This window comes from Jaculus jaculus, chromosome 6 (assembly GCF_020740685.1).
Source record: "Jaculus jaculus isolate mJacJac1 chromosome 6, mJacJac1.mat.Y.cur, whole genome shotgun sequence".
Classification (NCBI taxonomy): domain Eukaryota; kingdom Metazoa; phylum Chordata; class Mammalia; order Rodentia; family Dipodidae; genus Jaculus; species Jaculus jaculus.
In genome coordinates, this window is record NC_059107.1 from 157,431,237 (window position 1) to 157,447,689 (window position 16,453).

The following is a 16,453-nucleotide window of genomic DNA, read 5'->3' on the forward strand; positions in this document are numbered from 1 at the left end:
TCCGAGCCCCGCAGGCGGGTCCCCGCACCACCGACGGCCGCGGGGGACCCCCCCGTCGTCCTCGCGCGCCCCCTGGCGGCCGGCGGCACCCTCCCCGCCCGACGGCCGCGCCGATTGGCCGGCTGGCGAGCGCGGGGCGGGCGGGGTCCGGGGCCGAGCTCGCGGCCAGGTGAGCGGCCCGGCCCACGGTGGCTCCAGGTGCGGCGGTGGGAGCTCGGGGCCGGGGTCGGGCTCGGTGTGTGTGTGGGGGAGTCCCCCGGGGTGGCGGGCGACACGCCATGGCCGAGTCCCAGCTCAGCTGCCTGGACGAGGCGCACGTGAACGAGAAGGTGACCGAGGCGCAGGCCGCCTTCTACTACTGCGAGCGGCGCCGGGCGGCGCTGGAGGCTCTGCTGGGCGGCGGGGAGCAGGCCTACCGGGAGCGGGTCCAGAAGGAGCGGCTGCGGGACTTCCTGTCCAGCCACGAGCGCCAGGCCCTGCGCAGCGCGTGGAGCCCCTACGAGGACGCCGTGGCCAGCGTGCGGGGCAAAGCCAAGGTCAGGGCCGCCGCTGTCACCGCCAAGACCCCGGCTCGGGTCTCAGCAGAGCCCGGGGAATCATCCCTGGCCTACTGGCCCGACCGATCTGACACCGAGGTGCCCCCTCTCGACCTGGGATGGACAGACTCCGGCTTCTACCGCGGGGTGAGCCGCATCACCCTCTTCACCCACCCCCCCAAAGAGGAGAAGGCGCCGCACCTGAAACAGGTGGTCAGGCAGATGATCCAACAGGCCCAGAAGGTAGGCCCAGACCCCCTCCCCTCCTTCTCGCAACCGCAGCCACTTAGACGCACACACCCTCCAAACCTGATGCCACCCCCAGGGTCCTCTGGACAATGATCCCTCCACCTGCCCTCGCCGAGTGGGACAGTGATGGGGCCCCTGGTGAGGATACATACGTGTGAAGGTGTTGGGCAACTGTGTGCCCCATTCCTTTCCCCTTGAACCAAGCGGGGGCTATTGTGCCAAAGTGGGCCATTCAAAGGTCTTCATCATAACCTATATTAACAACTGTCCAGGGATTTACAAGACGGTCACCTCGGGCATTTCCTCATTTGATCTATACACTACCACGCAGTGGGTGGTTGGTGACTTTCTCACCCTTCCCCCACCCAGCTCGGCTGCTCTTTGGAAGCTCAGCCCTCCCAAAGCTGATCCGACCCTCGTATTTTTTACCCTCTCCCTGGATTGGTACTGGAGTCTAAGCAGCCTAGAATGAATGAAAGTTATTTTGAGCTTTGGTCTGGCCCAGGGCTGGGCGCTCCCATAAGGCAGATCCTGGACTCACAAAATTAGGAAAAGGCTCCTACTTGGGCGTGAAAAGGAAGCGTTTCCAACAAGGCCGATTAGCACACCGGTGGGGCCAACTAGATCGTGTATCAGAAGGAAAGCGAATCTTTACTCGGTGTCCTTGGGTACCTGGGTAGTTTCCAGATAAAATGTAGGCTATTCCATTAAATTTGAACTCCATCTAACTCCTTAGTACCAGTTTATCCCAAGCATTGCATGAGACACACTGACGCTAAAAGTTATTTGCTGCTTATCTGACATTCCAGTTTAATCGGGTATGTTGTATTTTCACTTGCTAAACCTGTCTCCCTCCTCTAAGACTTGTTCAGAAACACCAGCAGCCTTTGGGGCCCAGAGTGGAACATGGTAAGGGGTGGGGGTTGGATTCACCATTTTAATTCAACTCCAGGGGTGTGATTGAGTCCTCTTTTTTTTTCCCCCCCCTGGAGGCCAAACCAGCCTGCTAAGGGAAAGGGACCCTAGGAAGAGCAGTCAGGGAGCCATCTGCTCTTCCTGGGAGGTGTGACCTAAGAAATTGACTACACAGGCAGCCAAAGGAAGGGTTAATTTTTCACTGTCACTGCTTCCACCCTCCCTCTGAAAATAATGGTTCCTCGTCTGAGCTTTCTTTGTATATTAGGCTTCCGCAGAACAAAAAGGCAAGATTGAACACGGAAGGAGAAAGGGAAGTGGGTGGTAATGCTGGGCCACAGACTGTAGCTGGGGTCAGGGGTCAAGTCTCATGACGTAATATTAACAAAGCTTCGATTTATTTAGTCCCTGCTATGTGCCAACCACTGTGCTAACGACTTATCCAATTTTCTTAGTTGCTTTTTACAACCACTGGGTGAGATAGGTATTTTTCTTAATTTGGGAGAGAGAGAAATCAGGATTCAGGATGGTTAAGTTATTTGCCTTAGTTAATAGGTGGCTGAGCCGGGATCCAAACACCAAAGCCCTTGATCTTCCTCCCACCACCATGCTACCCTGCCCAGTTTCCAGTCATGGTGCAGTGGGATTAACTAGAAAAAGAGGCTGAATGGAACTAACCTGGTCACAAGCTGGGGTATAGGTCATATACCCCTGATACACGAAGGGAGAGACAAGGCCCTTGGTCACTGGGGCTTGTGTGGCAAGACTTTCTTTCCTGCATTGTGGGGTTTTCTTAAGTCTTTAAATACTTAAACAGCAGTGTTAGCCATTGTGAGCCAGTCCAGTCTGTGCAGAGTAAACTGGTAGTTGTTTCCTGAATGTCTCCTGTGTGCCAGGCGCCGTCCCTAAAGCACCAGGCTATGGCATGTATCAAGTGCTGAGCTTCCGCTGGAAGGAAAATTTTGAAGTTGGATGTGCCAGAGGAAGGTCCCTGGAGGAGGTTTGGAAGGGCACAGGGAAAAGAAACGGGGATGGGTTGTCTCTTGGTAAAAGACCCAGAGGCAAGGAACAAGGCTTTTTTCTTTCTGGCTTCAAAATGCAAAGATGTTTGGTTGATAGTAAAAAGTGTGTCCTGCTGAGCACTGTGTGGGGCTCAGTGGGGAATGTCCTTCAAGGGGGTCCCAAGCAGGTGACTGCCCCCTGGACACACTTCTGAACTTTCACCCTGTCTGTGCTCACCCAACTCCCAGACGCTCTAGGCTCCTGTCCTCTGTGTCTGTAGAGCACCCTGTTGCACAGGTAAGGAAACTGAGGCACAGTACAGGAAAGGATCTCGCTCAGCAGTCACATGGGTGGTTTATAGGAAGACCAAGATTTCTAGGCTGTCCTCCAAAGGTGGCATCTCTAGATGGCTGCCTGGTCCCACCCCGTGGTACCCCAGCTGGTCCAGGGAGCAGTAACCTTCCCTGCTGGGGCCATTGAATCAGATCTTTCCTCCTCCCTATTCACCCCGAGGGAGGGAGTTTCCTTTGTTTCCAGGGAGCATCTGGCTGCTTTGAAGATGGGTGGGGCAGACTGAGAGATGGTTTGTGTGCTAGGACACAGGAGGCCTTGGAAGAGAAGCAGTTCTACTAGGTGCCAGAGATTTTGGTTTTATTTCATTTAATACTCAGAATGACCATATAACGTGCTATCATTTAAAAATAAAAATATATAAAAACTATACATAGGGGCTGGAATAATGGCCTAGCAGTTAAGGTGCTTGCCTGCGAAGCCTAAACACCCAAGTTCAATACCCCAGGACCCACGTAAAGCCAGATGCACAAGGGGGCGCACGTGTCTGGAGTTCGTTTGCTGTGGCTGGAGGCCCTAGCGTGCCCATTCTCTCTCTCTCTGCCTCTTTCTAAAAATTAAATTAATTAAAATGTTATAAAAGTACACTTTATTTTGTGTGAGTGTGGGTGGGCCAGGCCTCACCTTCCCCTTCATCCGAGGCACGCTGTCTCACTGCTGTTCACCATTCCTTTTGTGAGCTTCTGGGAAATTCTCCTGTCTTCACCCCCCTTCTCTCTGTAGGTACACTGGGAAGACAGAAACTCACCACTGCTCCCAGCTTTTTAATGTGCAGTCTGGGGATCAGAGCTCAGATTCTGGGAGCTGCACAGCGAGTTCCTTATCGGCTGAGCCATCTCCCCAGCCCAGGTGCTTTCATTTTTTGCTCCCAAATGGCGAACAGGAAACTAGGATTCAGAGGGCGTTGCCATGACTTGCCCACGGTCACAGGTCGGCAAGGGATCCTGCCATTCTGTTCCTAGTCCTCAGGGATACAGAGGAAGGAACCTAGTTAGGGCACATTTGCAAACACGGTTGGGGCTTGGAGAGAAGAGGTCAAGGATAGTGGCAAGTGCACACGCAGGCCAGCAAGTACGGCAGGCCTGTGCACAAGAGGCGGCACTCTCCAGGACTCCGTTAATGGCAGAATGGCCTTCCCGGGCTGCACTGGTGACCCAGCATTCAAAGAGCCAGCTGTTTTTATTTGTGAGATAAGTTTTTTATTTTGTTTGTTTGTTTTTTTTCCCCTTGAGATATCTGCTTATTTTAGTGTCACTTAATGATGTCCTTTGCTTAAACTCCAGGCGGAAAGGGTATCCACAGGCATCCAGAAATGAGCCCCTGGCCTGTACCCAGCTAGCAGAAAGACCAGGGCAAGCTGCTGCTTGGGTGGCTCAGAGCACTGGAGCTGCCCTGTGGGTCTCACAGCAAGACCCATGTGCAGGCTGGGAAACTCTAGGTTTTAATTTGCAAAGCCAGAATGAAAGGGGCAGGCAATTCCATCCCAGTCCCACTGGGCTGGCAGGGTGGAAGGCAGTGCTTCCCATTGGTCATAGAGCTGGAAGTCTATAGTGTGCTAAGCGTGCATTAGTAGAAAAATGCTCTTAAGTAGCCTAATAGTCTGCAAATCCATTATTAAAATTCAGCATGGCAAAGGCTCTGAAAGGGTGTGGTGGGCGAGGCACTTGTCCTGTCCCTAAACCAGGTTAGAGAAAGCTCTTTGAAGCTACTTGTCTGACAAGGCTGAACAGAGCAAAAAGGGTGAGATGGCACCAGGCTTCCTAATGTCCTCATGCCCAGACTTCTTACACCCAGCGGCATCTGGTGGTGAGGCTGCTGGGCAAGAGTATTGACTTGTGCCCTCCTACCCAGCTCAACTGCTTGATATCTTTAGCATCTCAATAACTGTAAGGCAAAGGATAGTCTTCATTTTACAGAGGTGCCCTCTGAGGTCCAAAAGAATATAGTGATATATATATATATATATATATATATATATATATTTTTTTTTTTTTTTAAATTTTCAAGAAATATTTTATTTATTAATTTTAGAGAGAGAATGGGCACATCTGGGCCTCTAGCCACTGCAAATGAACGCCAGACATATATGCCACCTTGTGCATCTGTCTTTACATGGGTACTGGAGAATTTAACTTGGGTCCTTTAGCTCTGCCGGCAAGTCCCTTAACTGCCGGACCATCTCTCCAGTCCTGAAGTGATACCTTCAGACCAAATCTCCACAGATTGGACAGCCTCCAAGAGGATTACCTGTGACCCTGGGAAGATTATGAGCATATCGGAGGAGCAGGATGCTGCTGGGACTGGGAGCCGGTGCCCACTTAGGACTGTTCCTGTTTGTTCCTGTGGTAGGTTGTGGAACGGGCTGCTCAGTAGATGGGGAAGGAGAGCAGCGGAAGCCAGGCTGGTCCTCATCCATCTCTGCCTGTTAATGGGCTTGTCCCAAGGAAGATGGCTTCGTCTTGTGGAATTTTGAATCTAAAGTTCTTGAGGAGAGCTCATTTTATCCTCCTGGGCGGGGAGCTTCGGCAGGTCAGAAACTCACTTCTGGTCACATTTGCCCGGCTGTAACCGTAGCTTGACTGTCACTTTTGGCCAGTCACCCCAAAGACTTGAAGCTGGGGGCCTGGAGAGATGACTCAGTAGGTAAAGTGCTTTCCATGCAAGAAAAAGGCCCTGAATCCTGATGCCCAGAACCCACATAAAATGTCAGGTGTGTGGTGCAAGCCCGTAGCCCCAGCATGGGGAGTGGGGGCAGAGACAGAATCCTTGGGGTTACTGGACAGTCTGCTGCACTGGTAAGCTCTAGATTCATCAAGAGATCCTGTCTTAAAGGAGGTGAAGAGCAACTGAGGAAGACCCCCAACGTCAGCCTCCACATGCACCCACCCCCACACAAATATACGAAAAGACACACACGTACAGAGAACTGAAATCGGCTCCTCTCAGCCGCTAATCCCTCTGAGGAAGCAACTGGCCAGAGATCTCCCTGCTGAATTGCCCAATTTGGGAAGCAGTTCTTTAGACTCTGTTGCAACAGGAGAGAAAGATGCAGCTATAAATTGAGGAGAACAGGGTGAAGGGAATTAGAGGGATCTGGGGCAAGGCTCCACAGCTGGAGGCTAAAGTTAGTGGCCTTGGTTAAAGATCTGGGCAGCTGGTGGGAAGGAGTGGTGAATTGCTGGGATACAGGTGCCCAGATACTGAGACTATAGAAATACCCTAGCCTAGCTGCCTCTTAGAAGCTGACTGAAATGCCAGAGCATAAGATATAAGGGCAGGGCCGGGCGTGGTGGCGCACGCCTTTAATCCCATCACTTGGGAGGCAGAGGTAGGAGGATTGCTATTAGTTCGAGGCCACCCTGAGACTACATAGTGAATTCCAGGTCAGCCTGGGCCACAGTGAGACTCTACCTTGAAACATCAACAACAACAACAAAAAAAATAAGATACAAGGGCAGCCCAAGGATCTGACCCCTCCCCTCCCCCACCATCTTCTCTCCTAACTCTGCCCTTACACAAGTGACCATTCCACATAGGCTTTGTTTCAGAGACTCAAGGCAGTTCCGGGAATCCTTGTCCCATGGAGGCTGGTGGATAATGGTCCAGTCACAAATCCAGTTCCAGGGAATAAACAATCCATAGCCCTTTGGGTTCTTGTCCCAGCTTGCCCAGTCTTCCCCAGCAGTGTCTAGCTGCTTTGCTATGCGGTTCTGTGTGCTTTTCTTTCCTGCTCAGTGACTCCAGAAGCCGGGATTCCTGAGCAGTGGAGACCCCGCTTCGTTGTAAGGGCAGAAGACAGCCTCTGGTGTTGAAAGGTCTTAGTTTCTGTACTGGTCCAGCCACCTCCTAGAAGGTTCCTCTGAACAAGTATCCCTGTTCCAGGTCTGCTGACAGTAAAATAGCAAAGGTGAAAAAGGAGAGGTTGTGCAGGGAGAAAACTGAGTTCACTAGAGGCATAAATGTTAATTGTCCCTGAGCCCCAGAGAGGAAAGCTGTGATGCCCCACCCAGGCATTTAGAGCTGAGACACACAGGGCCTGAGGCCCCGGGCAGGTGTGTTTCCTGTTTCCTTATGGGGGAGGAGCCTACCTCCCCTCTGCTTAGTTGGTCTGTTGGCCTTGCTTTGGTGGTGGGTGGCTGGGAGTGAGGGTGGCTGTCTGTCTGCCTGCCTGCCATCAGGCTGTCTGCAGAAGCCGGTGCCACCCCAACCCTCAGGCCTCCATCTCTCTGGACACTGCTGTAGGCAGACTCTCTCTTTCTGAGTAGGGATCATTTCTGAGAATTAAGACAACAATGTGCAGACCCTGTTCCCCATTTCTAAACTGGAGGGTGTTCCTTGGAAGGGCCTGACAGCCAGAGCCCCAGGGTTGTTGGGAGAGACTCCCCAAGTCCTTTGACTCTGAAGACATAGAACTTCTACTAGAGAGGAGGCCCCAGCAGCCATGGGCCATTTTCTTGTTTGGAGAAGAGAGAGAAGAGGGGAGAACTGGCCCCCCTGGAATTGTCTACTCTGGGTCCCTGGCATTCTGCCATAGGTCTGTCCACCCTGCCCCCAGATGTGGGACACAGGAGGTAGGGGACGTCAGTAAACTTCTTCATGGCCTCCTCTTGGTGTCATGGTTGAAAAGCCAAGTCTGATGGGTCGAGGTCTCAAGACATCTGGGGTTGATTGGGAGCCAGAAGCCAGGGAGTCATTCTTGCTCACTCAGGCCGCCTCTCTTCCTTGCTTACTCGCTGACCATCTGTTAGATAGGGTACCATGGCTTCCTTGTTTACATTTACGAAAATGTACTGAGAGTCGTAACACAAGATTATGAGAAAGCACCTTGTAAAAGGTGAATATTCCATGCAGACACAAAGGATTTCTGTTAGAAATGAGATAGATGTTGTGTGTGTGTTGTTTCCTGTGACTAATCTCAAGGCTCAAGAAAATATGAGGTTCTGGAATTCAGGAGAAGCTAGCTGGGTCCCCACAATGCCGAGTCCTTCTGCAAATGTAGGGAACTGTCCTTTGTAGCCATCTTTCCTCTTAGAAATGTCCATAGAAACATTCAGGCTGTATTTGTCACCAAAAACTTTGCCAGACAAACCCTTCTGTTATAGAGACAGACATGCCCATGACTCTTAGCTGCTCTGATCTGGGCTGAGTCAGAGTCAGAGTCAGACAGAGAAGACAATGTTGGGGCAAGTGATGTGGGCATCAGGGGTGCTGGTGACTTCTGGGGAGCTTCATTGTTTTCTTGGTGGCTCTCTAGTCCCCTGGGACTTGTGTTCTTCCCTGATAGGCAAGGACCTTTCAGGAATTCCTGGCCCAATACTCCTCCCTCTTTATTTCTTAGCCCCCAGGATGCCCTCTGCTCTTGACTGCTGGCCAGCGCCCAAAGCAGAGCCTGTTCTGTGGCTAGCTGCCAGTCTAAGCTGGGAGGCAGGAAGCAGAGCAGAGGTATGCGGGCCTGGGCCCTGGCTGGCCATTTACCCTCAACCCTGGCACTGTCTGAGCATCCCGTAGGCTGACTCACTGTAGGTGTCCTTGCTGGCCGGTCTCCAGCCGTCCCAGGTGAGCCGAGCAGCCCTCTTCCTCCCAAGCTGGAACTGCCCTTTCCTGGCTTTCCTTTGCCTTCCAAAATCACCAGCCTGTGCACTTGCTAATGATCCCAGGATCTTCGCTAGAGAAGAGAGCCGGTGGCTTTTCTAATGATTGCTCTCTGGCCCAGGCGTCTCATGGTCTGTACGTTCATCTCAGGCATAGCTCTAAGCTTGGTTGGTTGGCACCTTCGAGGCTCCAGCTAAGTGCTTTCATTATTATTTTTAAGAATGAGTCAGGAGGTGGTGGGGCAGAGGTAGGGACCAGGATGCTTCCTTTCTGTAGCTTTTTGAGGACAGGCCATGAAAGACCTAAACTTGTCCTGTTCACCCCCTCCCCACCAAGAGACATTTTCAAAATGCCTGGCAATTGCACACTCCCTGAGCATGGTTGATTGGGAGAGTACGGTGTGCCAGGCAACAGAAACTTACAAATGAATTGAATGTGATCTCTGCCTAAAATCTAATGGGTGAAACCCAAAGGAAATAAATTTTAGCACAGCAGTTGTGTGGGTTATTATTTATTGGGTGCTTAGGCTAGACACAATGTTTGTTTGTTTATTGCTGTGCTGGGTCTGACCCCAGGCCTTGCAAATGCTAGCCAAAATGCTCTCCCGCTGACCTGTATCTCCCCCCCACCCAGCCTCAGTAGCCCTTTTAAGATACCTCAGGGGCTGGATGGCTCAGCGGTTAAGGTGCTTGACTAAAAAGTCTAAGGACCCAGGTCCAATCCCCCAGTGCCCACATAAAGCCAGGTGCACAGATGGCGCCTGCACTCAGAGTTCATTTGCAACAGTTAGAGGTCCTGCCGTGCATGTTCTCTCTGTTTCTCTTCTTTCTATCTCTTTCTGCTTGCAAATAAATAAAATAAAATATAATTTTTGAATTCTCTTAAGATATATTATTTTAGGAGGTCCCCAACATCCATGTCAAAAGCCTGGGTGTAGTGGTGCATGCCTGTACCCTAACAGAGGGGCCGGGGATGGGAGCATCTGGGGCTCCCTGGTTAGTCAGTCTAAGGAAAACCCAGGGATCTCCAGGTTGAGTGAGCCATTCATCTCAGGGAAACGAGATGGAAGAGTGGGGGAGGAAGATACCTGATATCCTCCTCTGGCCTCCACGTGTGTGTGCACCTGGGGCACACATGTACACGCAGGGAGGTCACACCCAGGGGACACGTACATACACTACACACAGAATGTTTTATCTAAACGGTGTGCTAGCCCAGCAACTTTCCATTCTCTAACTGAGGAAACTGAGGGTCCGAGAGAGTGAGGTCATACCGCCGCTAGTGGTGAGCTGGCTGGGAACAGAGTAGCCTGAGACCCCGGCTTATGCGCACACGCTAAGATCCCGACAAGCAGAGGCTCTCTGGGAGTTGATGGCAGAGCCAGCCGTGCAAGGCAGACAGGCAGAGGGTGGGCCGTGTACCAGGCTGGAGGCCTGAGGACGGTGGGCTCATGGTTCCTCTTCCCCATACACATCCTGGCTGCCTTCACCAACCAGAGCCCCCCACCTCTGCACTTCCTGACCCTCTGGGGTAGCCCTTCTAGGCCACACCACCTGGCAGTGGTGCCAAGTTACCATTGCTGCTTCTCAGAACCTCCCAGCCAAGCTGCCAACCTACTGCCCCACCCTTAGGGATCAGCCAGGAAGCATCTTGTCAGCTGGTTTTAAGACCTTCCTGGTTTTGCTGTTTGCTGAGCAGTGAAGGGTGTAAGCCCACAACCCAGCCTGGCCAATGATTCAAAAACTTGCTGGAAAATCTTCATTGGGTTTTTTTAATTTTAATTTTAATGTTGTTTGTTTATTTTATTTTGTGGTTCTTTTGAGGTAGGGTCTCGCTCAAGCTCAGGCTGACCTGGAATTCACACTATAGTCTCAGGGTGGCCTTGAACTCACAACAATCCTCCTACCTCTGCCTCCTGAGTGCTGGGATTAAAAGCGTGCACCACCACGCCCGGCTTTTTTAGATTTTGGTTTGTTTGTTTGTTTGTTTTGAGAGATAGGCTCTTACTCTAGTCCAGGCTGACCTGGAATTCACTATGTAGTCTCATGGTGGCCTCAAACTCACAGCCATTCTCGTACATCTGCCTCTGGAGTGCTGGGATTAAAGGCATGCACCACCACACTTGGCTGGATTAAAAAAATATATATATTTGAGAGAGAGAGGTAGAGAAAATGGGCATACCAGGGCTTCCATCCACCGCCTACAAACTCCAGATAGATGCATGTGCTACTTTGTGCCTCCAGCTTATGTGGATACTGGAGAATCGAACCTGGGTCATTAGGCTTCACAGGCAAGTGCCTTAACTGTTGAGCCATCTCTCCAGCCCCCAGCTGGATTTTTTTTTTAAATAGCTGATTTATCTTCCTAATTATGTTTGGCTTTAAGCTAATGATAAATGAGCTTGTATTAGATAATTTTCACTAATTAACACCAACTTAGTACAGGGGAAGTCATCCCAGAAGCATGCTGTGGGGCAGAGAAAAGCTGGCCTAGGATCTTAGAAAGAGCTGTGCTTCTTCCCAGACGGGCCATGCATGCTTCTCCAGGACTGAATGAGTCAACCTTGCCCATGTAGGTACATTGTTCTCTTTCACTGGAAAGCCAGCCTGGGTCTCCACACTTGTCCCCGGGGCACAGGTGTGGAGAGTGACTGTCTCCCAGGGTCAGCTCAGTAGAGACCCGCTCTGCGGGGTCAGGAAGAGCGCTCCGAACTGAGACTGAGCTGTCTAGAAAGGAAAGGCCCTGATTGGGTGCATTTGGGTTCTAGACACTGCCAGTGCAGCAGGGAGCCTGGTGTGTAATGATGTCTCTACTTAGTAAGCCCACAACACTGTTACTTGGGTACAGGGAGCTGGAAAGTCCAGCTGACATGGTACAGATGTCCAGGCAACATGGCAGCCACACCGGGGACAGGATCCTGTGGATCCTGTGGCCTCGGCTCTTCCTTCTTACATCCTCAGCATCCAAGAGAAGTCGCCTGTTGAGAAAGTATCCTGCTTAGCACATGTGTTGTGTGCTGGGGAAAGCACTCTCCCCATGAGAGCAGATGGAGAGACACCTACATGGGTTTAACAGAGAAGACCTGAGCAGCCCATGGAGGGTGCCCACAGCACCAGTAACTGGGCCAGAGAAAAGCCTGGGATGGCCTCTAAGGGCAAAGCAGGACCTGGGTGAGCATAGAGCCTCGCATCATCAAGTGACTAGCGGTGAGGGCATGAGTTGAGGGGTAAGGGCCCCAGCCTTCTGGGATGCTCAGATAACAGAGTCATCTTTAGAGTAACTTATGGCCAGGCAGGAAGTGGAACATCTTCGGCCAGTCGCATATGGGCATGCTGAGGGCTGTGCTGTGGGATCCAGCCACAGGGGTAGCGGGTGACCAGAACAGCGTAATGTGGTGTTGCGTTTATCGACGCTGAGACCCACTGTGAGCCAGGCACCATCAGCAAGAAAGGGCAAAGCTGCGCCCTCTGGGCAGGCACTGAACAAAATTCTGTGTAGGCATTATATTTCTTTTCATGATCTGAGAACTATGAAGCAGCTTCATTTCACAGATGAACTTCAGAGAGGTAAAGCAATTTGCCTCAGGTCTCAGAGTCAGGGTAGAACCTCCCCTTCTCAAGTCTGTTTTCTCTGCTGTGATGGCTTTTGGGCTAGGGGGAATTCAATGACCCTAGAATCCCAGGGTAGAAGGAAGCAGAGGGAGTTGAGGTTGGGATCAGGCTGCTCTGCCGGGTGGGTCTTGGCAACCGGAGCCCTTCTCTCTTGGTCTCTGCCATGTTCTTACCCCAGGCATTGTACAGAATGGAAGCTTCAGATAAAGTCATGTTGTTTCACTGGTGTAAAAACTGCTCTTCATTCAGATGGGGGCCTGTTGCAGTCTTGGTGACAAAGGTGGCCCTGTCCAGGTGAAACGCACCATGCGCTGGCAGCTACTGAGCGCTGTTTTTCAGACAGTTCATGCAGACTCCTTCCACAGTTCACGCTTTGACCTGCAAGCGCAGTGTTGCCTAGGCTTTTTATTATTTCTTAAATATTTCTTTAATATTTTTGTTCATTTTTATTTATTTGAGAGCAATAGACAGGCAGAGAAAGAGGCAGAGAGAGAGAGAGAAAATGGGCAAGCCAGGGCCTCCAGCCACTGCAAACGAACTCCAGATGTGTGCACCTCCTTGTGCATCTTGCTAATGTGGACCAGGGTCCTTAGGCTTCACAGGCAAATGCTTAACTGCTAAACCATCTCTCTAGCCCAAATATTTTATTTATTTATTTGAAAGAGAGTGATAAAAAGAGGCAGAGAGAGAGAGAGAATGGTTGTGCCATGGCCTCCTGCCACTGCAAACAAACCCTAGATGTATGTGCCACCCTGTGCATCTGGCTTACATGGGTTCTGAACCACAGCCATTAGCTTTTGCAAGCAGGCACCTTTAACCACTCAACCATCGCTCTAGCCCTTGCCTAGGCTTTGATCACTACTCTGGACTGGGTCTGCTGGGCACTCAGAGATCAAAGGAATGACTTCTCCACCTCTATGTCTGCTTGTGTCCCAGGCTGTGGGCGCTGGCTTCTGGGAGCTGCTGGCCCCACACTGCCCTGTCTCTTTCCTTCTTGCTCAGAAGTGACAGCCCCATGATCTGGACATCCATCACAGCAGGCCAGTATTGGTTACTGCTCCTCCTGCATTGTCACATTTAAATAGCCGTGCACAGCAGCCCTGAGAAGGTGTCTCCTCCCCATTTTAAAATGAAGAAAGTGTGGCTTCATATATATATATATATTTGCAAGCAGAGATAAAAGAGAGCCAGAGAGAATGGACACACCAGAGCCTCCAATGAACTCCACAAACATATGCTACTTTGTTTATGTGGTTTTACTAGGGAATCAAACCTGGGTCATCAGGCTTTGCAGGCAAGCACCTTAACTGCTGAGCCATCTCTCCAGCCTCTAAGTGTCCCAAAGACACACAACAAGTATGACTTTCTGCCTCCAGGTTGGCATAGGGTGCTGTTCCAATGTATTTCCCAGGGCCTATTAAATCAGAATCTTTGAGGATGGGGTCCTGGATTTTTCTCAACAGGCCCACCTCCATCCCCCACTCCTGGCTCCCAGTGATTGCTTATATACAGAAGTCTGACTACTGTGGCAGCTGCCTGTAAACCTTGACCCCTTGTGGGGGCCAGAATATCAGATAAGGAGATTCCACAGCCAGGGATGGCTAAGCAGAGGCTGGCTGGTCAGACCCAGCACAACCCTCTGTAATGGAAAGGAGGGGGACTGCCCTCTGTTCTTCGGCAAGCTTAACTTTCTCTTGCAGAATAACTGGGCAGGTGGCTGTTCTGAGAGGAAGCAGCTGGACCTGTTTGCTCAGCTGCTGGCCTCCCTAACCTGAGGGCTGAAGGTGTAGGGAGTTAGCCTGGTTGCAAATGAGTTTAATGACCCCTCATGACTGCACGGACAATCCTGGAATTTCACAAGTATGATAGTCCAAGCCTCCTATGGCGCTTTAGTTAGGGAGGCAGGGAGCCTGAAAGTTGGGCCCAAGGCTTAGCTGAGTCATCAGTGGGAAAGCGTCCCCAGCTCTTTCCCCTTTCTTCCCAGGAGAAGTGACTGTCACCAGCACATTTCTGTGGCCTTTTGGTTTTTCATCCCACAGGGTTGGAGGAGGAAGAGGCGGAGATTTCCAGTCTTGCATACAAGAACCTGCAGCCACACCTGCCCCAGAGCCTGGAGCCCCACGTGGGTCAGCTGAGCTAGGAAACCACACGTGGATAGGATCTCTGTCCCTACCCATGGGCTCTGTTTACATCCTGATTTTGTGTGCCCACAGGTGGCCTGGAGTCCTGGTCAGAGTAGCTTTGTTCTGTAGCTTGCCATGGCCCTGTCATGTGGGGCCGACAGCTTGGTGTGGAAAAGCACAGGCTTGGGTAAGAAGCTCCAGCTGCAGGCTCCCAGCTGTCCTAGGACTTGACCCAGCACTGGACTGATTATTGTCCGAGTCTCTTCCCAGCTCTGAGATTCTTGAGTCTGGAATGTCTATGAGTGTAGGAGCCAAGTTCAATGGCAGGGTCGAACAGCTTTGTGTGGGCTGACACTTTACTGGCCTTGCGCTGGTCCATCACAGGCACCCTTTGTAGTTTCCACAAAGGCACTTGCTGTGAGTGCTGGTGGCAGCCCTTCCTCCCGCCTGGTCGCCTCCGAGTGGGCTCGCTTCCCCCTTGGTTCAGCATTCTCCCCGCCAGGAGCAGGGCTCATGGCTCCTTCAAGATCCTCAGTGGGCAGAGTGAAGGCCAAGCCAGCAAACTTGGGAGCTGTCTCCAAGGAGGCAACAGCCTTATTCTCTGCGTCCTTGAGGAAGCCTTCAACTCTGCCTTCCAGCCGAGCCATTTCACCAAGGGTCCTACTCAGCACCCTCGTCTCCCTCCTCCTTTAACCCAATGCCTTGTCATTAATGAAATAAAGGAAAACTGCCTCGCTTTACCCATACCCAGCAAATAATAGACACATTAGCTCCCTCTGTTCAGACGTTCATCCCACAGTCATGGGGAATGGGCCATGCTGAGCTCTGCACTGAGGGCAGAGCCTGAAAGAAATCTGCTGGTACCTGCCCTCCACAACCTGAGAAAGGGCAGAGTTGACGGGCAGACATTATACTAACGTGCTCAAGGGCTCTGTGATTTGCTTGGAATACATCTGGACAGGAGGCAGAGTGTGGCTGTTAATTACTGATAGGAGAGAGCTGGGAAGTTTGTGGTGGAGTCCTAGAAGATAATAGATGCTTCTTTAGGGTTTTTTATTTTGTCTTGTTTTGCTGTTGTTGTTGTTTGAGGTAGGGTCTCACTCTGGCCCAGGCTGACCTGGAATTCACTATGTATTCTCAGGGTGGCCTCAAACTCACAGAAACTCTCCTAACTCTGCCTCCCGAGTGCCGGGATTAAAGGCGTGTGCTACCATGCCTGGCTCTTTAGTGTTTGTTGTGCTTTTTTTTTTTTTTTTTTTTAATTTATTGCGAGAAAGAGGCAGAGAGAGAGGGAGAGGGCAAGGGCGAGGGAGAGGGAGGGTGCACCAGGGCCTCCAGCCACTACAAACGAACTCCAGTCATATGTGCCACCTGGTGCATCTGGCTTATGTGGATCCTGGGGAATCAAACCTAGGACCTTTGGCTCTGCAGGCAAGTGTCTTACCCACTGAGCCAACTTTCCAGCCCTAGATTTATGGAAGGTGCAGAAACACTATTTACATGCTTGGGGGGGTGCATATTTACCCATCCCCTAGAAGACATTTATCCATATCTAGTGACCCTTTTGGTTTTCGGCTCTAGGGGTGATGCTGCTGGTATCTAGTAAGTCAAGACCAGGGGTGCTGGCAAACATCCTATGTCGCCCGGGACAGCTAGGCACAATAAAGAAGCATTCCGCTCTTGGGGCCGGGAATGTAGCTTTGTGGGTTCAGTGCTTACAAAGAGCTCACAAAGCCCTGAGTTTGATCCCCAGCACTGTGGGAAACAGGCAGGGTGGCACATGCCCAGCACTCAAGAGGTAGATGCAGGAGGATCATCTTTAAGGTCATCCTCAGCTCTACATAGGAAGTTCAAGGGCAGTCCAGGCTGCAGAAGAGAAGCCCAGGGTTACGGTAACTATAAGTCATTCTCAGTGACCAAAAACAATAGAGTTAAGACATGGCTCAAGATAATGCTGGAGGGCTGGAGAGATGGCTTAGCGGTTAAGCGCTTGCCTGTGAAGCCTAAGGACCCCCGTTTGAGGCTTGATTCTCCAGGACCCATGTTAGCCAGGTGCACGAGGGGGCGCACATGT

The 16,453-nt window shown here is 51.4% G+C and overlaps 1 protein-coding gene across 1 annotated transcript in view; it reads left to right on the top strand.

Annotated features, from left to right (window-relative positions):
• The first annotated feature begins 278 nt into the window (after positions 1 to 278).
• The window catches only part of Fam83f (family with sequence similarity 83 member F), a 32,563-nt gene continuing 16,388 nt past the window's right edge, over positions 279 to 16,453 (top strand). Inside the window, exon 1 of the mRNA XM_004650332.2 lies at positions 279 to 779. Coding sequence (XP_004650389.1) covers positions 279 to 779 — 501 coding nt within the window. The remainder of the gene's footprint in view (positions 780 to 16,453) is intronic.